The sequence below is a fragment of the Phascolarctos cinereus genome, unplaced genomic scaffold, assembly GCF_003287225.1.
Source record: "Phascolarctos cinereus isolate Bilbo 61053 unplaced genomic scaffold, phaCin_HiC Scaffold_2;HRSCAF=192, whole genome shotgun sequence".
Classification (NCBI taxonomy): Eukaryota; Metazoa; Chordata; class Mammalia; order Diprotodontia; family Phascolarctidae; genus Phascolarctos; species Phascolarctos cinereus.
The window spans coordinates 217,986,104-218,007,654 of record NW_027555625.1 but is presented as its reverse complement, the minus strand read 5'-3'; the positions used below and the strand labels follow the sequence as shown (position 1 = coordinate 218,007,654).

General features: G+C 40.3%; 1 protein-coding gene across 1 annotated transcript in view; it reads right to left on the bottom strand.

Annotated features, from left to right (window-relative positions):
- The window catches only part of ALK (ALK receptor tyrosine kinase), a 1,019,362-nt gene that overhangs the window by 151,865 nt on the left and 845,946 nt on the right, over positions 1 to 21,551 (bottom strand). Inside the window, 2 exon segments of the mRNA XM_020983767.2 lie at positions 12,853 to 12,953; positions 20,452 to 20,583. Coding sequence (XP_020839426.1) covers positions 12,853 to 12,953; positions 20,452 to 20,583 — 233 coding nt within the window.

The window sequence follows — 21,551 nt, the reverse complement described above, 5'->3', positions numbered from 1 at the left end:
TCCTCTACTCAGATATTAAATTAATTTTTATAAAACATAGATAGGACATGTCACCCCTCCTGCAACTCCTCGCCCTCAATCAATAAACTGTATTGACTCTGCATTACCTCCAGAATGAAATATCATCTGTCTTTTAAAACCCTTCATAACCTAGTTCATTTCTACCCCTTCCACGTGCTCTAAGGTCCAATGATATCACCTTTCTTGGGGAATTTTCATTGGCAGTCTTGCAACCTTGGAATATTCTCCCTCCTCATCTTTGCCTTCTGGCTTCCATGGCTTCCTTCAGGTCTCAGTTAAAGTCCCCCTTTCTGCAAGAAGCTTTTCCCAGTCCTCCATAATCTTAGCGTCTTCCCTCTGAGGTCATCCCAAATTTATCCAGTATATATCTTATTTGTACATAGTTGTTTACATGCAGTCTTTCTTCTCTGTTAGACTGTGAGTTCCATGAGAGCAGGGATTCATTTTTTGCCTTTTCTTTATCCTTAGCACTTGGCACAATGCTTGGTACATATTAGATGTTCAATAAATGTTTATGGACTGACACACATATGCATACATACACACATGTACACACACACACACACACACACACACACACACACACTGGATAAGTCTATAGTCTGGAGACTGAGCAGACTGCCTAGGTTGTAGTTAGATATTTCCTAGAACCAGACCAAGACTAGGACCCAAGACTGGTGGTTGGTGAAAGCATAAGTTTCCTTGTATCTCTGTGTGTGTGTGTATGGGTGTGTATGTGTGTGTGTGTGTGTGTGTGTGTGTGTGTGTGTGACTGAGTATTCCACTAATGATTTTTGTGCTTTTGTTGTTGTTACTATTGCTCAGTCACGTCCGATTGTTCATAATCCCATGGACTACACTGTCCACGTATAGACAAAGATACTGGAGTTGTTTGCCATTCCCTTCTCTAATGGATTAGGGCAAACAGAGGTTAAGTGACTTGTCCAGGGTCACATAGCTATTAAGTGCCTGAGTTCAGATTTGAACTCAGGTCTTCCTGACTTCAGACCCAGTGCTCTATCATTGAGCCATCTAGCTATCCTTTGTATGCTTTTACTAAACCCTACAGTTAGCTTAAAGGTACGGTTGAATCACTGTTATTTGAAATCCTGCATGGGACTGGTGGAAGATGCATATGTATGTATACACCCTCTTTTACATGTCATATCCATGCTCTTATTAAGAATCATCAGTTTCTTAGGGGCTAGGGCTATGCCATTTGCCATCTTTGCATTTCTTCTTCATGCATACAGTCACAAAACATGGAAGGAACTTCTCTTGCCTGCTATGGGAGTAGGAATCAGAGATTCCTGGTGAGAAGCTTGAAGGGTCCATTGTTCTCTTCAGTGGGTTAGATTTCAGCCTTGATGAGAGGGGCAAATGTGAGAGTCTGAGGGAGGAATAGACAATTTTCTTCCATTACCCACCCATTGTGAGCATGGATGGGGAGAACTGAGCTGGAAAGTGATGACCTACATCATAATAGGCCAACTGCAACTTGGAAAATCACTGGAGATACCCAATCCATTTGCACAATCCTGTTTGATTCCAAAAATAAGTTCTGATTGTTCAGTGTTGAGGACTTGGTGGGGGCTTGAAAGGTATATAGGTGTGTATACATAGGTATATATAGATTATGTGTCTGACTAAAACAAAGTATCAGAGCTAAGACCCAATTCTAAGGTCCCACAGAGCCTATATACACCTAGGGAACCATGGCCTAGGAATCAGGTGATTTGGCTTCTAATTCCAACCCTGATGATTGTGTGGATAATTAATATCTTTTTTTAATTTTTAGGTAATTGGGATTAAGTGACTTGCCCAGGGTCACACAGCTAGTAAGTGTCAAGTGTTTGGTCTGAGGCTGGATTTGAACTCAGGTTGTCCTGACTTCAGGGCCAGTGCTCTATCCACTGTGCCACCTAGCTGCCCTGATAATTAATATCTTTATGACTGAGTTTCCCTTTTTATAAAATGGACTAATACTTCCACAGAGTTGAAAAATTCTGCTTATAGACAAGATGTAGATGTGTGCCTATCAATTCAGTCAGTGCCTAAGATCAATAGCTGTTCTCTTTGGCACAGCGTGTTTGACCTTCTGAAGTCTAGAGGGTCCCCTCGCCCTCTTGCCTCATTCTCTAGTTCCTGCCTATCCCCAAAGCAGCAAACAAACGAGGAAAGTGATGAGGGTTCGGTAGGATGTAGTAGGGGAAGAATCCTTTTGGTTTCTACTTTTCCCTTCATTTCAAGTCCTGTCCCAGTGATAATGACTATAACTATTATTTTAGCTTTTCAGTTGGCTGTCTCCTTTTCACCTACAGAGAATTTTATTGTCGAATCTCACAAATTCCTTAAATACAATTTTGTCATTATTTTTCATCTCTATGGCTTCTCAGTATTGCTAGTCCACCAATCAGACCTTTTCTTGTAACAAGGAGAAGCATTTAAGCAAGACTTTGGGCCACAGTGAACTCAACTGACTGTATAATGGACTGTCCCTGTGGAACTCCACCTCTCTACTGAGAGGAAGAAAGTATCTTTTTTTTATGGGTCCCCTGGAACCAAGATCGATCATTTCATTGAAGCTGAATTAAACTTTTGCTGTCATTTTTATTACTGTAGTCATTGTGTATGTTGCTCTCTTGGGTTTGCATTTCTACTCTGCATCTATTCTTACAAGTCTTTCTATGTTTCTCTTAATTCCTTAGCTAATAAGGTCACATGGATGTCACAAAGATTCCTCTCCTTCCCCAAACTTTATTTTTGAGCAATTAAAGCCTCATTTATTCATCTTCTTGAAGTCGGGGGGGGGATTCAGGACAAGTACGAATGAATCCAATCAATACATCAGTGGTTATTCTCTTATTCTTCTGATTTAAATTTGAATGTATTTATATAGTTCGCCTGTGATGGGAATAATTTAACTTCTATTCTCAGGCCAGAACAAGGGTGGGAAGAACAAAGGACACATTCTTTATTTTCTTTGCTTCTCCAAGTGGCTGGAAATGATTTCCACACTGAAACCCTAGAGAATATCTCCCATCAGTCAAATCTCTGGCAAATGACAAGTCACTCTGTTGCCCAGAATGACTTCTAGAGCCAATTAACCTCCTTATAAGCCTTTTTGTAGATATATGTTAAACTTCTTTATGTAGTGTATTTTTATCTGAGTCTATTTTATCTAATTATCTTATAAGATTACTGTTATAGGTTTTAAACATTCAAATACAAACAAAAACTGTGCTAAAAGTTGTTTTCCTTATGGGTCTTCCGTTTTCATAGTTCTCCCAATGCCTATTGGATAAAACAATTGCAAAGAAAAGCCTTCTTAAAAAATAATAGTGTAATCATTTTGAACTTAGTGAATAATCAAAGATGAGAAAAGATAGGAACAGTCAGTGTTGGAGGGCTGTAGAGAGACTGATACAACCTCCTTCCAAACCAGACCTCCAGAGATCAAGCCTGGGGGAAGCTAAGCTGCTCATCTCTGAATTCACCAACATGTTTTCTTCACTCCAGCCATTTTCTGCCAGAGTATTATGGGTATTCATCCCCTCCCTTCCTAACTCACTCCCCACCGTCAACACATACACATGCTTTCATCTGTTTCTTTAAGAACAGTAATCAAATCAAAACTTCTATTGCCTTTCTGACTGACCTATCATCCCTAAGACTTCCATAGACAAAACACCTTCCTTGGCCCTATGTTAGAATGTAATTGCTTTGAAGGCAGAAGTTATCTTCCTTTTGTGTTTATATTTCTAGTGCTAATTTCAATGCTTGATACATAATAATCATTGAATTATTCATTCACACTACTATGTAGTTGGTGGAACTGTGAAATGGTTCAACTATTCAGGAAAGCAATTTGGGATTATGTTTGCAAAACAGTGACTAAAACGTCCATACCCTTTGATTCAGAGATCCCACTGCTTGGCATATATACAGAGGAGATCAAAGGCAGGATGAAAAGTCCTAATTATGTAAAAATATTCATGGTATTGCTCTTTTGTGATAGCAAAGACATGGAAAAAAGTAGATCCTCATCGACTGAGAAATGATCATACAGACTGTGGCATATGAATGTGATGAAATATTAGTGTGCCATAAGAAATGATGAATATGAGAATTTGGAGAAGCATGGGGAACCTTATATGAACTGATACAGAGTAAAAGAAGCAGGACCTGGAAAGCAATATGCACAATGACTATAACAATGCAAATGGAAAGAACAAAAAAGGCCTAAACTTAATGCAGTGTAATGATAAGGATAAAGCTGGAGCCTAGGGAAAGGATGAGACAATATACTTCCCTCTCTTCTTTGTGGGGCAGTGGATAGAGCACCAGGCCTGGAATCAGGAAGATCCAAGTTCAAATCTGGCCTCAGACACTTACTAGCTATGTGACCCTGGGCAAGTCACTTAACCCCTATTTGCCTCAGTTCCTTATCTGTAAAATGAGGACCCACTGGAGAAGGAAACGGCTAACCACTCTAGTATCTTTGCCAAGGAAATCCCAAGAACAAAGTCCATGGGGTCACACAGAGTTGGATAGGACTGAATGTCTGAACAACACCACCAAAAATAACAACTCTTCTTTACAGAGGTGGGGGACTGTGGGTGTAGAACATTGCATATACTGCCGGACTTATTTGATGTCTTCATTAGTTTTATTCAGCTACTTTTCTTTTTCCTCTAATTTTAAGTCTTTCCTCTAAGTGGCTAAAGGGCGGCTCATTGGATAGGATAGGAGGCAGGGATATATTTGGAAAGGAAGGTAATATAAAAACAAAAACTAGCAATATAAATTAAAATATTTAAAAAATCGATGGAATGATGTTGCTGAAAAGCAAAAATGCTCTGCACCGTAACTACAGGGAGGTGACCCCATGGTGGGAATGGCTTGGCCTACATTGATTAAACTGCCTTCAAAACAGAATTCTCATCGATGCAATCTTTTAGCTCCATTGGCGAAGCTTTGCTGAAAGGAAATGTGACTTTGCTTCCCCTGGGCCCCCAGGAGGCAATCCAGATGAGAAGAGGCCAGCTGGATCAGCTGGTTTACCTTCAGTTCTTCGGCTCATCAGCCACACACATACACACAAAAAATAATTTTTTAAAGCTGCATTTTTTTTTATTGCTAGTAATGACATCAGTGGCAGAATAAGGGCCTTCCTGTAGCTCTGACAAGGTAAGGAAACCAGAACTACAGAGTCAAGGGATTCTGGGGGTGAGGGGGAGGTAGCCTCTAAATCAGGACTCCCTCTCCCATAGTCCCCATTTCCAGAGTCCCCTGCACACCTGCAGCGGCATGGGAAGACAAATCAATTCCAGCAGCTTGGAGCAGGAGGAGAAAATAAGGGAAGTCCGTCTCTGCTTCCCTTCCTTGCCCTGGCCTGAGAACAGAAGTTGATTTATTCCGTTCACAGGCAGGCTATTCAAATTAAATGGAACGTGAAACCGTGAGGGGCTTATTGAGGCATCAGGCTTCTTGGATGAGTAGAAGGAAAGGAGCAGGAGGTGGGAAGCCCAGGCCTCAGCACTCTTCTTTCCTCTTTTATCCACAGCTGCAAAGCCAGAGTCATTTGAGTCTGAGAGCTAGTGACCTCCAAGAGCAGGGACTCACAGCATCCCTGGCAGGCTCTTTCTCCTGCCCCCATGGTGACTTTAATTATTTGAACTGGAGAGCCTCAAAATAAGATGAAATACAACTAAACCATATTGTAGGGGCTCACCCTAGTATTCTACAGAGAATAGTTTATGGGGGAGGTAAAAAAGACAACAAAAACAAATCCCATAACCCTCTTACTTGCTTCTGCTTGGGCCAAATAGAAATCTTTAAATATTCATTGCTGGTGAGCAGCTGAGTAAAGCAGAGAAGGAAGCTCCTGTGGGGAGGAGGAGAGGGAGGCTGAGCAGAGGGAAAGTGGCGGCAGCAGCAGCAGCCCAGAGCTCTCTGTTCTGCAGTGGAAAGTGAAACTGAGCAGGCTGAGGCCCAGTAGCCTGTGACCTGATGCTGATGGGAATTCTGCCAGGGAAAATGTTTGACTTTAATAGAAATCAATTAACGGACATTCTTTATTAAGCACCTACAATGTGTCATGTTCAGTACTAGACACGGGAGTCCCAAAGACAAAAAAATCAAATTAGTACTTGCTTTGAAAAAGCAAGAATATTATTTATTATTATATTATGTCATGTTATGTTATAATCTATATTTGGCCAGGGTTGGGAGTGGGTTATAATATGTGCTTTGATAAGCAAATACAAACGATATTTAAATAATATGAAGTAGTTTCAAGAATGAAAGGTGTTAATAATTGGAGGGAGGGCAATCAGGAAAAGTCTCTAGCAGGAGGTGACCCCAAGCTGCATTTTGAAGAAAGCTCGGAAAGAAGGAGTGCATTTTAGATACAGGGGGTCGCTTGTGCAAGATCATGGAGGTAGGAGATGGAATGTCATGTTTCCTCAACTTGTGTATAGGTTGTTCGCATAGAGACAAAAAAGTAGACAGATGGGTGAATAGATACTGAAAGCCTCTCCATCGGTACCACAGTATGGGCTTAAGTAGACTGCAATACATTTCCAATATGCAAGATGTGGTGGAAAGGAAACCAGAGAGGAAATGTATGATTGTAAAAGGATGTGGGTTGTGAGAGTGAGGGATGCTAGAAGGCCAGCCCCAGTGCTCCCCTGGTACAGGTAAAATATAAAAAGATCAGAGGAAGGACTGTCCCCTATGGACAGGTCCTTTGTGGAGCACCTAAGGGAGAATGTGGATTACATGGACGTAGGATGAGAGGGTGTGGCTAGGTGGTAATCTGTTCCAGGAGATGGAATATTCACACTGATGAGATCACAGATTCATTGAAATATAAATCATAGTTCAGTGCTATGGCATAGAGTCAAGAATTTCAGAGTTGGAAGGGATTTCCAAATGTTACCTGGTTTAACCTGAACCTTAATCAAGAATGCCCCCTATGATATCCTCATCAAGTGATTATCTTAAGAAGCCATCCCTAAAATTCTTTTGATTGCTCATCCCTGTGTGGAAATTTTTTTTGGAGCATGCACTCCCCATATGAGTGTATTTAATTATTTATGTTTTATAGATAAGAAATATCATACTAATTATTATGAATATTATAAAGCTTACACAAAAATAGAAATGAAAAAAGAATGAGATACAAATGAAATGATTTTATGATAGAATTAATAGGCATTAGAGTTTATGGAATAGAGCAGTCAGTCTTGAGCTTTTGCAAACTCTTTTTGCAGCAACCTTCAGAGAAGGTTGGAGAGGAGAGAGATCTGAGGCCAGTTAGGCGAGATGGCCAGCTGGGAGGCTAGTGTACTAGTTCCAGGAAGGGGAGGCAATGACAACCTGATTTAGAGTAGTGGTATGAGTGGGGAGGAAGAATCAAGAAGACTCGGCAAATGATTGCACATGTGAAGAAAGGGCAAGGGTAAATAAGGAGTTGAAGATGACCTCGAGGTGAAAGCTTTCATGACCGGACAGATTGGCTGTGTCCTTGAGAGTGATAGGGAAGTTTGGAACACGGGTAGGTTGGGGAGAGAGGGGGAGATAATGAAATGATGTCTGTGATTCAGATCATCATGCATCCACGCCTGTTCATTCTGTGTGACTCTGGCTCATCCAAAATGGAAAAAGGGGAGGAGATGGAACTTTTACTCACTGGTCACTTGCCCCATGTTCAGAGCCTGCACTCCTACAGGGTCCCTTCCCTGACACCATGAGGGGGCAGAGTTTTCCCAGTGGCACTTCAACAAATGCTGTGGCTAATGGTTTGTTTAGATTACGACTGTCCTGAGGGGCCAACTCCCATTCAGAAGTGGGGGAGCAGGGAGCTTGCTTAACATGAGGGAGCTGGGTGTTGGGGAATGAATGTTGATTGGTTGTGTTGGAGATGAGACTCACAACCAGTTAGGGCAGTGAAGGTGGGATGGGATTCATTTTTTTCACCCTCTGATTGGTTGATCACACAACCCTTGGAGGTTGGGGAGGGCAGGGATAGATCCAATAAATCGATCCTGCAAGTCACCATTATGCTTTCTCTATTAAAGGGTTGCCAAAAGCCACTGGCTACTCACCTAAAGAGAGTACAACAGAATTCCAGACATGGAATTGAGAAGACCTTGGTCCAGATCCCATCTCTAACACTTATGAGCTATGTGACCACATCCCTCAATCAACTTGTCTGAGCCTCAATTTTCTCATCCGTAGGAGAGGAATTATAACACCTCGACTATAGTACCCACCTCACAGTGATGTTGTGAGAGCCCTATGTAAGTGCTCTATGTGTTTTAAAGAGCTATAACATATGTCTGCTATTACTAGTTTTCTGATTTGTATCACAGGACTGAGAAATCTCAGTTTGAACTGACATGACCTTGAAGTAGTTCAGGACCTCCGAGGAGTCCTGTAATTCCCTACCCCTTTGAGGAGCTCTTGAATTAGGCAATTATGGCTTGGAAAAAACCTCCTATAGCCAGTTGGGAGCGATACTAAGATACAGGTTAATTGATCAATTGCCTTATACAGTAATTGGTCTCTCTGCCTCACGCTGCTCCCTACTCTGATCAATTCCTCAAAGATCTGTCAAATAACATTCCTAGAGTACAGATCTGATCATGTAAGTCTTTTCTCAATAAACTCCAATGGCTCCCTCTTACCTCCAGAAGTAAATATAAACTCTTTTGTTTGGCGTTCAAAGCTCTTCACAATCGGGCCCCAATTTGAAGGTTTTACACCACACACACACACACACACACACACACACACCCTTTCATGCTGTCTATGGTCCAGTCTGGCTTTTCCCCATACAGACACTCCATTCTTGTTTCAATGTCTGTACACTGATCCTCTCCCGTGCCTGGAATGTACCCCTCCCTCACTGCTGCCTCTTAGAATACCTGATTTTCTTTAAAACTTTCTTGATCCCTGAGCTACTAGAATCCTCTTTCCCAACTAGGCACCTAGCAGCTAGGTGGTGCAGTAGATAGAGCACTAGTCCTGGAATCAGAAAAACCCGAGTTAAAATCCAGCCTCAGACATCAACTAGCTGTGTGACCTGGGCAAGTCACTTCACCTCCCCCCCTCCCCCAATGTGTCTCCCTTTCTTCAACTGTAAAATACGGATAATAATAGCACCTACTTCACAGGGTTGTCATAAGGATCCAATGAGATAATTGGGAAGCACTTTGCATAGTACCTGATATATAGTGAATCTTATATAACAGTCATTTCAGTTGTGTGTGTCTGACTTTTTATGACCCCATTTGGGGTTTTGTTGGCAAAGGTATTGGAATGGTTTGCCATTTTCTTCTCTAGCTCATTTTAAGATAAGGAAACTTGGGGGCAGCTAGGTGGCATAGTAGAGAGAGCACCAACCCTGAAGTCAGGAGGACCTGAGTTCAAATCTGGCCTCAGACACATAACACTCAGTAGCTGTGGAACCCTGGGCAAGTCACTTAACCCCATTGAGGAAACTTGAGGCAAACAGGATTGAGTGACTTGCCCAGGGTCACACAGCTAATAAGGGACTGAGGCCAGATTTGAACTCATGAAAATGAGTCTTCCTGACTCTAGGCTCAGGTCTATATCCACTGTGCCACCTAGCTGCCTCAGGGGAATATTACGATTTCCATTAAGGCCTGGGTTGTACCTGATGACTTTTGTGTCTGTTTCCAGATAGGAATCTAATTTCCAGCCTTCTCTGCCACAAGAAATCTATTGGATCATAGGCATTTTCAGATGGAAGAGATTTTAAAGGTAGTTTATTCCAAAACTGTAATTTTATAGACGTGGAAAGGAAGGCCTGGAAAGTTGAAAAAACTCCCAAGGTCATATAGTAAAAATCCGTACCTAGATTCAAGCCACAGTCACGAGGAAACTGACTTGTTTTTTAAACTTCAAACAAAATAAATCCTGAGTGGCTACAAGTCTTAAAATGCCTCTTTCTATGTTGGTTATTCATTCAGTCTTTTTTTGGATGAAAATATTTGTTCAGCATTGGGAATTCAGAAACTCACCAGCACTAGATATGTGGTTGGAAAATCTGAAAGCAAAAGAGCCAGGAAGCTTAGACAAAATCAGCTCAGCTCCTCTCTTCTTCATTAGGCCAGCTGAGCTGAGCTTCAAAAAAAGGCCACGAATGGCCGAAATAGGCCAGAGCTCACACGCGCGCGCGTGTGTGTGTGTGTGTGTGTGTGTGTGTGTGTGTGTGTGTTGTGTGTGTTCACAAACAAACCCAAACACCTGGTTGAGCTATTGATCATCTTAAAGGCTACTTGAGAAACCATCAAAGATTCTCGAAAGTAAACAAGCCAAAACAAGAAAAACAACCCACCCACCAAATAATTTTTTACTTTGATATTATTGCTACAGAATGAAGTCTATATTGAAACTACTGCATAGGAAATTGAAAGAATAAATACTTCCAATGATGCTCATTTCCTGTCTGCCAAGATACTGAGATGTATTAACCTTAATCAATTCAGGAGCCTTTATTATTCACTTATTACGGGAGCTTGAGGCTTGCCTCCTTTCAAGACACCTATTTTAAGCTATCTGGGGAGCCCCATAATTGGCTGGACGATCCAGTTCAGGTAATAAATATTATTTTTCCAGATCACAGGGTCGGTGTTTGGGAGGAAGGGGAGTAATTTGTGGAAGGGAGATTTCAAACCACAGCAGGACAAATTCCTCTTGGTATTCCTAAGACACTGTAAAAGCTGTGAAGGATATGAGAAAGTAATACTTCATTCCCATCCTTAGGGAACTCCCAAGCCAGTTTTGTAGATGAGAACTACAACTAGGATTTTTTTTTTTGCCTAGGAAAGAGGGGAGTATCTGAGTCACGTCTAACTCTGAAAGGCCTTAGAAGATTTCTGTTTGAATGAGGAACTGACCTCTTCTGTTAGATAGAAGGGGCAATGGTTGGGATGGTGGAACTGATGAATGGGAAGGGATTGTTCCCTAGGACAAGGGGAGAAGAGCCTGACCAGGAGGAGTTCATCTAGAATACAGTCATTGGGGTGAGTGGGTAAGGAAATACCCTGGGAATAAGCTGTCAGTGATTTCTAAATTTTGGGCACCTTGTGCACAAAGGCTGGCTTTGCTCTAGTTTCAACTTTTCTTTGGATTCTGTCCTCCTTCTCCTACCACTTTTAGCATAGCCCATTAGATAAAAAGGGCAAAAGGGGATCCGTGATTTGGTTGGTGCTTAATTAAATTAGCCAATGTTGATGCAAGTAGTGGCCTTCCCCCTAACTTTATAAAGTAGCAATTCTATTCCATTCCTCGGCAAGAATTTATTAAGCACCTATGACATGGAAGACACTGTGCTAGTCACTGAGACAATGTTTTAAGTCATTTCAGCAACAGCAAAAGAAATCAGTCACAAAACCCCTCTGGGTTCAAACACACACTTTCAAATGCAGGGGTTATGTTTTAGAGAAAGGTATGTATCAAGCTGGTTTTAATAAACTGTTCCCTGCACATTGGGGGAGGTTTGATATTAAAAGGAATTTTAAAATGGATTACTTTGTAATCTATCTCTTTTAACTGTTCCGCCTTGCCCCCATTTTTGTGTTTTATATAATTCTAGATTTTCACATATATTGTATTTGGATAAAGCAGGGCACATCCATTCTTTAGCCAGTCAATTAACAAGCATTTGCCATTTGCCATACTGAAGGCACCATGGTACAAAGTAAAATTCAAAGTACCAGCTGAGTCATACAGGGATTTTCCGTAGTAGAGCTAGGTAGACACATACTATCAAACCTGAGGTTATTTACCTGATAATATCAGTTATCCTAAACACAGCTGAGTACTAGAAGTTTTTTTAAAGATCTCTGAACAGCTAAAATAGACTTTACAAGGCCATGTCCTTTATTAATCAATAAACAATTATTAACCACTGGTCTGGCTTCCAACCTACATCTCACAGCCATCTAAGGGGGTTGCTCCTGTGCAGAAGAGGCCAACCTCTCCCACCAACCAACTTCCACCCACAGGGCTAATAGGCCGGCCTGACTGAAGCAGCAGGACACTCTGACAAAGAGTCATCAGGTAGCATGTGCCTGGCAAGTCAAATCATCACCATGAACTCAACCACATCTCCACTAGGACCTTAATGGAGATAGTCCAGGACCCTGAACCCAAGAGCCTTGGGAATAGCAATGCTTCCAGCTCAGTGCCCTCAGCCATCATCCCTGGAAGCAGACCCCTTGGACCATGGGACCTTTCCATCTGATTTGTAGCTGAAACCTTCCATAAGTATCGTCTCCTGGAGAGCAAGGACTGTCTTACTTTTCTTTTTGTATCTTCAGGACTTAGCACAGTGCTTTGCACACAATAAATACTTAATAAATGCTTCTTTATTCATTCATTCCTTTATCCATTTATTCACTTACTATGAATGCCAAGGAACTTAGTGCTGCTATTATGACCCTATGGTCATAGATTCAGAGCTGGGAGGGATCTGGGAGATCATTTTTTCTAGGCTGACATCCCTCATTCTACAGAAGAGAAAACTGAGACCCAAGGAGATGAAATTACTTGGTTAGTGTCTATGAGAGGCTGAAAATGGTACTGAGATAAAACTGGGTAACCTGTGTATGGAGCCAGGGCTGACCAAAAGCCATTGACGACCTCTACCAAGGGGATGAGCTCTTTTCAGGAGAAGGTCCTCCCTCTCTTCTCAGTAGGATGGCCCTAGCCAGCCTTTGCCTGCAGGCCATCATTTTAATGAAAAGCATTGTTTGGGAATTAGAGACAGAAAAATAGGGAAGTGTTGGGATTTACCTCACAAGGAGAGTTCTTCATTGGTGCAGGAAACATGATGCTGGTCAGTACCACAGTTTCTGCTGGGCTAGCCTTGCTAGTGTTAAGCAGCATTGCGTAGCCTGTGGGGAGAGGAAGTAATAGATTATTATCAAGAATAGAAAAGCATGTCTGAATACAAATTAAAACATATTTCCTTCCTTCTTTCTCTTTCTTCCTTTCTTTCTTTCTTTCTTTCTTTCTTTCTTTCTTTCTTTCTTTCTTTCTTTCTTTCTTTCTTTCTTTCTTTTCTTCCTTCCTTCCTTCCTTCCTTCCTTCCTTCCTTCCTTCCTTCCTTCCTTCCTTCCTTCCTTTCTTTCTTTCTTTCTTTCTTTCTTTCTTTCTTTCTTTCTTTCTTTCTTTCTTTCTTTCTTTCTTTCTTTCTTTCTTTCTTTCTTTCTTCCTCTGTTCTCCTCTCTCTCTGTCTCTCTCTCTCTGTGTCTCTCTCTGTCTCTTTCTCTGTCTCTCTTGTTTGAGTCTTCTTGCAATAAATAACTAATATGGAAAGGCTTTACATGATTGTACCAGTATAAACTATATCAGATTGCTTACTGTCTCAGGAAGGGGGGAGGGGAGAGGAGGGAGGGATAGAATTTGGAACTCAAAACTTTAAAAAAGTTAAGAATTATTTTTACATGCAATCCGGTGAAAATTAAATATTATTATAAAACTATAACAAGAACAAAATTTGGTTGACAATAAATAGAATCAGGGGTCTTATTAACTTATCTGAATATTTTCTGATCAACATTTGACAACTTCATGATACGAAAAATCTTGTGTACTTAATAAAGTTTTTGATAAAAAAAAGGAAAAGCATGAATGTGTCTTCAATTCAACACACACTTATACATACACAGTACATGCTAAGCAATGAGATAGTTATCTAGGTAAATATGACAATCTTTGCCCTCGAAGAGCTTACAGCTTAGTGGATTTGGGCTAAAGTGGGTAAGTAAATGAGCATAAATCAAAATGGAATGTGAAAATACCAGAGTTTATACATCATAAGAGAGACACAGAGGGCAATCTGAGTTCAGGAGAGTGGGATCACTTCATATTGGAAAAGGAAAGGAATCAGGAAATACTATCAGAGGTTGGTATTGATCTGCTCAATCTCGTACATGTAAAAGATGGGTAAAATTTCAACTGGCATTGCTCATAGCAGTTAGAGCAGGAATCGATCTAATGAGACATCTAGCTCAACACTGCTCATTTTACAGAGAAGGAAATTGAGGCCCACAGATGCCATAGATTGAAAGCTGGGAGAGACCATAGACCACCCATTAGTCTAACCTTGTCATTTTTTACAGATGAGGTAATTGAGGTCTAGAGTGATTAAATGATTTGTCCAGGGTCTTTAAAGTAGCAAATGGCAGAGCTATGATTCAAACCTGGGTCCTCCAATTCCCAGTAAAGCCTTCTTTTTGCTGGACCATGCTGTGATGTAGGAGTAGGAATGATGGTATGGTAGAGAGGTAATAATGGAGACACTGCCTCAGGCTGGGACTAGCTAGGCTGCTAACATTTTTTTAAAAAGCACAGTAGAAATGTCATTTCTTTTAATATCATCATTGCCATCATTATCATTATAAAAAGCAGCTATCAAACTCCACAGTTCTTTCTTTGGATATGGATAGCATTTTCCATCAGGAGGCCTTTGGAGATGTCTTAGATCCTTGTATTGCTGAGAAGGATTAAGTTTATCAATATTAGTCATCACACAAAGTGGCTCTTACTGTGTACAATGTTCTCACGGTTCTGCTCACTTTACTCAGCATCAGTCCATACAGGTCTTTCCAGGTTTTTCTGAAGTCTGCCTGCTCATCTTTTCTTATAGGACAATAGTATTCCATTACATTCATATACCATAACTTATTTAGCCATTTAGGCATCCCCTCAATTTCCAATTCTTTGCCACTTCAAAAAGAGTTGCTATAAATATTTTTGTACTTGTGGGTCCTTTTCCCATTTGTATGATCTCTTTGGGATACAGCCCTAGAAGTGCTGTTACTGGGTCAAAGGCTATGCACATTTTATAGCTCTTTGGGCATAGTTCCAAATTGCTCTCCAGAATGGCTGGATCGTTTCATAACTCCACCAACAATGCATTAGTGTTCCAATTTTCCCACATCTTCTCCAACATTTATCATTTTCCTGTTTTGTCGTGTTGGTCAATCTGATAAGTATGATGTGGTACCTCAGAGTTGTTTTGATTTGCATTTCTCTAATCAATAGTGATTTAGAGCATTTTTTCATTTGACTATAGATGGCTTTAATTTCTTCATTTGAGAACTACCTGTTCATATCCTTTGACCATTTATCAATAGGGGAATGCCTTGTATTCTTATAAATTTGTCTTAATTCTCTATATATTTTAGAAATGAAGCCCTCATCAGATTCACTGGTTGTAAAAATTCTTTCCCAATTTTCTACTTTCCTTCTAATCTTGATTGCATTGGTTTTGTTTGAGCAAAAACTTTTCAATTTAATGTAATCAAAGTTATCCATTTTGCATTTTGTAATGTTCTCTATCTTCTGTTTGGTCATGAATTCTTCTGTTCTCCATAAATCTGATAGGTAAACTATTCCTTGTTCTCCCAGTTTGCTTACAGTATCAGCCTTTATATCCAAATCATGAGCCCATTTTGACTTTATTTTGGTATATGGTGTGAGATGTTGGTCTATGCCTAGTTTCTGCCATATGCTTTTCCAGTTTTCCCAGCAGTTTTTGTCAAATAGTGAGTGCTTATCCCAGAAGCGGGGGTCTTTGGGTTTATCAAACAGTAGATTACTATAGTCATTGACTACTGAGTCTTGCATACTTAACCTATTCCACTGATCCACCACTCTATTTCTGGCTGCTAACATTTTTAATTACCATGGCTTGACTTAGATGTCTCCAAACCAGAGGGGATTATTCAATAATGTGTGTGACAAGTACGTACACATCATTACCATCAACATACTAAACATGGATTATTAAAAAGATAGATCTTTAAACTGCTTGGATTGTCACCTCCATTATCCTTCTAGGAAACCAAATTTGTATTATATCTCCTAGTCTTTTAGCCTCTTATCCCTGCCTGCCTCCTAGCTGTCTATATACTTGGCCTGGTTTCCACAGAATAATATGGCATTAGGTAAATCATTTCACCTACACTTTTCATTTGTCCCTAAGGTTTCACGGGAAATCACAAAGACACAACTTCCTCCTCCCATGCCCACATCCTAATCAGAATCAGCCCATCCTCCCTGGTCCCAATAAGGAGAGGTCTCCTGCTCTCTGTAAGCCCTAACCCGTGTTCAAACAGCATAATATAACCTGCTGGCTGAGTATAGCTGATGAAGGGACAACTCATACAACTCTGGTAATTGTAAAGCTCTTTGTAGACATTCAGTGCTGGGGAATGCTTTGTATGGTTATCTCAATTATCCAAGGAAAGCACAAAAATAAAATTTCCAAACCTCAGTTTAGCCATTCACTTCAACTCTCTACTGCTGAAGCTTTTTTACCAGAATGTCTGCCAAGAAAAAATTGGAGGCCACCCAGAGGAGGGCAATTAGGATGGGGAAGGAGCTAGATATGATGTCATTGTGGGAGGATCTGGGGACGTATAGGCAGAAGAAGAGGAGTCAAGAGAGGATGTGATAGAGATGTAAGTGTATGATGGCTGGGGTGTGTGACATCTCTGGGCTTCAGTTTCCATCTTTGTAAAATGAGTTAGATGACTTCTAAGGACCCTACTATGATCCTATGATGATTGCCAGTTGAAATCTTACCCATCTTTCACATAAAACAGTCCGAGTAGATCATTTTTACCTGGTAGATCACAGTTGTCTTCAAATATCTTCCACATATGTCATGTGGAAGAGGAACCTGATTTATCTCTGTGGTTCCAGAAGATCAATAAGTGGATGGTATAGAGAGACAGAATTCAGTTCAACTAAAAGACAATTCTTGTAACAACTGGAGCTGTCCCATAAGGTAATGTATGGGTTGTAAGGAAAAGAGATGCTGGAAGAGCCATCTGCCACTGATGTCACAAAAGGTGTCACTTTGTTGAATCCCGTATACATCTTGTTTATACATAGCCATTTGTGTGTTCCATTTGACTGTAAACTCTTTAAGGTCAAGAACCATGTTTTGCCTTTTTTTTTTTTATCCCCAGTGCTTAGCACGGAGCCTGGCATGTAGTAAGTGCTTAATAAATGCTTGTTGATTGACAGAATGAATGGGAGATTGACTAAATAACTTCTTAAGTCCTTTTCAACTGGAAGATTCTAGGAGCACTAGAGTTCTAATCTCTTCTCTCAACCTTCTGTCAGAGATACCATCAAGTCTCTTAGTGGAGTTGAGAGATGTGAGCTGAAGCCAAGAGGGTCTGGCTAATCCACACATGGAGAATTCACATTCGGAGTAATCAGCTCCTGAAGAATGAGGAGTTAGTTACTCAGCTCTCTCTTTCCCTCAGGGTGGTTGGGGATTACTTTAGCAAAAACCTAATTGCTTCTGATATATACAGACATTTTAGCTTGGGATCTTTGGAGACTGAAAATAAACTTTCCATATATTTAAAGGAGGTGAATGGACTATCTGGATGTCTTTATTTTACACATTTATTATAAATATCATATTATATTACATACATATATATGTATATATATAAAACATATATATATATATATATGTATATATATAAAACATATACATATATCCGAACTGTTTGGATTCAGTCAAAGGGCTGCACTTGAGGACCTAGAGGGCCACAGGTTTCCCACCCTTGATAGGGTCTGCCATAACCATCTGTCAGGTCCTGTTAGATTAGCTCTATGGCAGCCCATTGCTTTTACTTGGAAAGTAGGTAAGAGCAAACTATACAGAACACTTAAAAAAGTTAATTAAAACCTGGGAAGACTTATATGGTCTGATGCTGAGTGAAATGAGCAGAACCAAGAGGACTTTGTATACAATAGCAGCCACGTTATGCAATGACTAAGAATGTTAAACTGAACCCTTCTCAGCATTGCGAGGATCTAAGACATCTCCAGAGGCCTCGGGATGGAAAATGCTGTCCACATCCAAAGAAAGAACTATGGAAGTCGAATTGCTCTCACTTATTTGTACCTTCAGTTGAGTTTTGTTTCACCTTTCTGATGGTTCCTCCTATTGGTTTTAATTTTTACTTACAACTTCACTAATGTGAAAATATGCTTAATGGGTATGTAAATGTAAAGCCTGTGTAAGATTGTACGCTGTCTTGGGGAGGGTGGGGGGCAGAAAAAGGGAGAAAAAATTTTCAACTCAAAAGCATATGGAAAAAAAAATTTTAAAAAAGTTAATTAAAAATTTTTTTGCAATCAGTAAAATCTGTCCCCTCCCCACCCTTGCACTGAGAAAGAAAGAAAACAACAAAACCCCTGTTACAAACATGTGTAGTCAAATAAAACAAATGTCTGTGTTGGCCACGTCCAAATAAATATGTCTCAGAGTCCTTTACATCTCTATCAGGATGCAGGAAGCATGCTTATCTGTGAGTTCTCTGGTTGGTCATTACACTAATCAGACTTCCTAAGTTATTTAAAGTTGTTTGTGTTTACCATATGGTTGGCATTGGACAAATTGTTCTCCTGGTCCTGCTCATTTCACTGTCTATCAGTTCTTACCGGGCCAAACAGGATGGTGAAGGATCATGGGATTATAGACTCAAAGTTGGGAGGGACCTCTGAGACCATCAGATTCACTGCCCTTCACTTAAAGTGATTTGCCCCAGGTCACACAGGTAGTAAGTGGCAGAGACAGGATTCACATGAGCCATGTGGAAAGTGGATTAGGCTTTTATTCTGTTTGGCCCCTAGAGGATGTACCTAGAAGCAATAGGTGGAAGTTTCAGAAACAGTTTTTGACTTGTCAGGAAATACTTCCTAATAAATAGGGGCGTCCAAAAGTGGGATGGGCTGTCCGGAGTGTCAGTGAGTTTGGTTCAATGCATTTCAACAAGCCTTTATTAAGTACCTATTCTTTGCAAGGCAACGGGAGTTTCTTCTTATTAAAGGTCTTTAAGGGAAGTTTGGATGGCCACTTTTTGGGTATATGGGGATTCCTATCCAGGCATTGGTTGGACTAGGTAACCTCTGAGGACTCTTCTCTTCAAATTAATTAATTAATTAACCAATCAATCAATTAATTAATTAATTAACTTTTAGTTTTCAACATTCACTTCCATAAGATTTTGAGTTCTAAATTTTTCCCCCTCCCCAAGACAGAGTGCAATGTGATATAGGCTCTACATATACATTCATATTAAACATATTTTCACATTAGTCATGTTGTAAAGAAGAATTAGAACCAAGGAAAGGAACCACAAGAAAGAAGAAACAAACAAAAGAAAGAGAGCAAATAATATGCTTCCATCTGCATTCAGACTCCATAGTTCTTTCTCTGGATGTGGATAGCATTTTCCATCATGAGTCTTTTAGATTTGTCTAAGATCCTTGCATTCCTGAGAGGAGCTAAGTCTATCAAAGTTAGTCATCCCTCAATATTGCTGTTACTGTGTACAATATTCTCCTGATTCTGCTCACTTCACTCAGCATCAGTTCATGTAAGTCTTTCCAGGTTTTTCTGAAGTCCGTCTGCTCATCGTTTCTTACAGAACAATAGTATTGCATTACATTCATATACTACAACTTGTTCAGCCATTTCGCAATTGATGGGCATCCTCTCAATTTCCAATTCTTTGCCATCACAAAAAGAGCTGCCATAAATATTTTTGTACATGTGGGTTCTTTTCCCATTTTTATGATCTCTTTGGAATACAGTCCTAGAAGTGCTATTGCTGGGTCAAAGGCTATGCACATTTTTATAGCCTTTTGGGCATAGTTCCAAATTGCTCTCCAGAATGGTTAGATCAGTTTACAACTCCACCAACAATGCGTTAGTGTTCCAATTTTCCCACATCTTCTCCAACATTTATCATTTTCCTATTTTGTCATGTTAGCTAATCTGATAGGTGTGACATGGTAACTTTGAGGTCTCTTCTAACTGAGATTCTGTGATCCTGGGACTCAGCTTTAGACTTTTTAAAGAGCCTGATGGGGTGGAGAGGCTCATAGGCATGACACTAACTTCCCCTGGGAATGGGAAGTTCCAAATTTGGTGCCTGGTTCCCAATGTAAGACACAGGACACTAACCAAACAACACATGACTTCCCTGTGGTCCAGTCTGCCCACTCCTGGAAACCTCATGTCTACCTCACCTTTCAGTTAATTCCTATGTTCCTACCCTTGTCAAATTTTTCCTTTAGCAAAGATCATAAACACCTTTGGACTAATCAGATGATTCTTTGAGACAGAAGTGAGCCGAAGGAATAAGGAGGAATTACACACAGATATTCCAAGGGCAAAATTTTGCCAGGCAGAAGTGAGTTTATCTGGACCTGAACTAGCCCCATTATCTGAGTTACAAGATTCTCTAATTCTAGTTTCGAGCTCTCGTTTCCTGCCCTTCATCTCATTCAATGATAGGGCTTTTGGGAGGAAGGGTATTGAGTAGGAATGTGTGTGTAGGGGAACAGTACCTTGGTAATTTGGAAATGGGGCATCCTCCAAGATCCCAACCTGCCACTGGGGAGTATGGGGCATGGCCATGCCTTGAATCCAGCCACAGTCTCCATCCTCAAAGTCACAATAAAATCCAGCTGGGAGTTTTTCTGCAAGGAAAAAGCAGAGACACAGTCAATGCAATTCCGATTTCCAATTAAATTTCAATCCAGTCCATGTTTATTAGACATTAATAATAACAATAATAATGATATTAAGTTATCTTCTATGAGAATGCTAACACACCTTGAGAGCAAGGACTGTCTTGTTTTTCTGTTTGTATCCTGCTGCTTAGCACAGTGTTTTGCACATAACAAATACTTAAGAAATCCTCATTTCTTCATTCATTCATTCATCTACTATGTGTACTGTGCTATAATAATAAGCATTGGATGTGCAAACACTAGCTGTCTCTTTATGATATTTTAGTCCTTCCTAGAATGGAAGAAAGTCACTTCATAGTCTAATTTCCACAAAACTGTTAGTGACTTATGGTGTTATTGATTCATTTATTCATATATTCACCCATTTAACAAGCATTTATTAACTGCCTACAGCAAGGCACTGGAGAGATTACTAGGTGTCTGCATTTAAAAATGGAATTATCAAGGAGAGGACAATGCGTCATTCAAAGAAATGAATGGAGTAACTGTAGAATTCCAAGTACCCTGATGGGCAGGCAGGGAAAGTGTTTTTCAATAGAAAGCCCCTTACTGGCTTACTTCCACTCATTCCCCAGAAAAGACTTCCTACTCTGCCTAATTAGAATGTTAGCCTTGCAAAGAGGCTACTATAATCCTTTGCTTCTCCTCAGACTTTCCCTGGGCCCAGTGTCATAAGGTGAGACCCACATGGATGTATTCTTCATGTAACCTAGCATGGTCCAGGTGGGAAGATAATGTAGAGATGTAGAGTCAGGACCCTGGGTTTGAATTGCAGCTCTTCCACTATGATATAAAAAAAGTCATTTCCCTTAACTGGACCTCAATTTCCTCACCTGCAAAATGATCCAGCTGGACTAAATGACCTCTAAGTTCCTTTCCAGCCCTGGATCTATGACATATGAGCTAGAGAACTG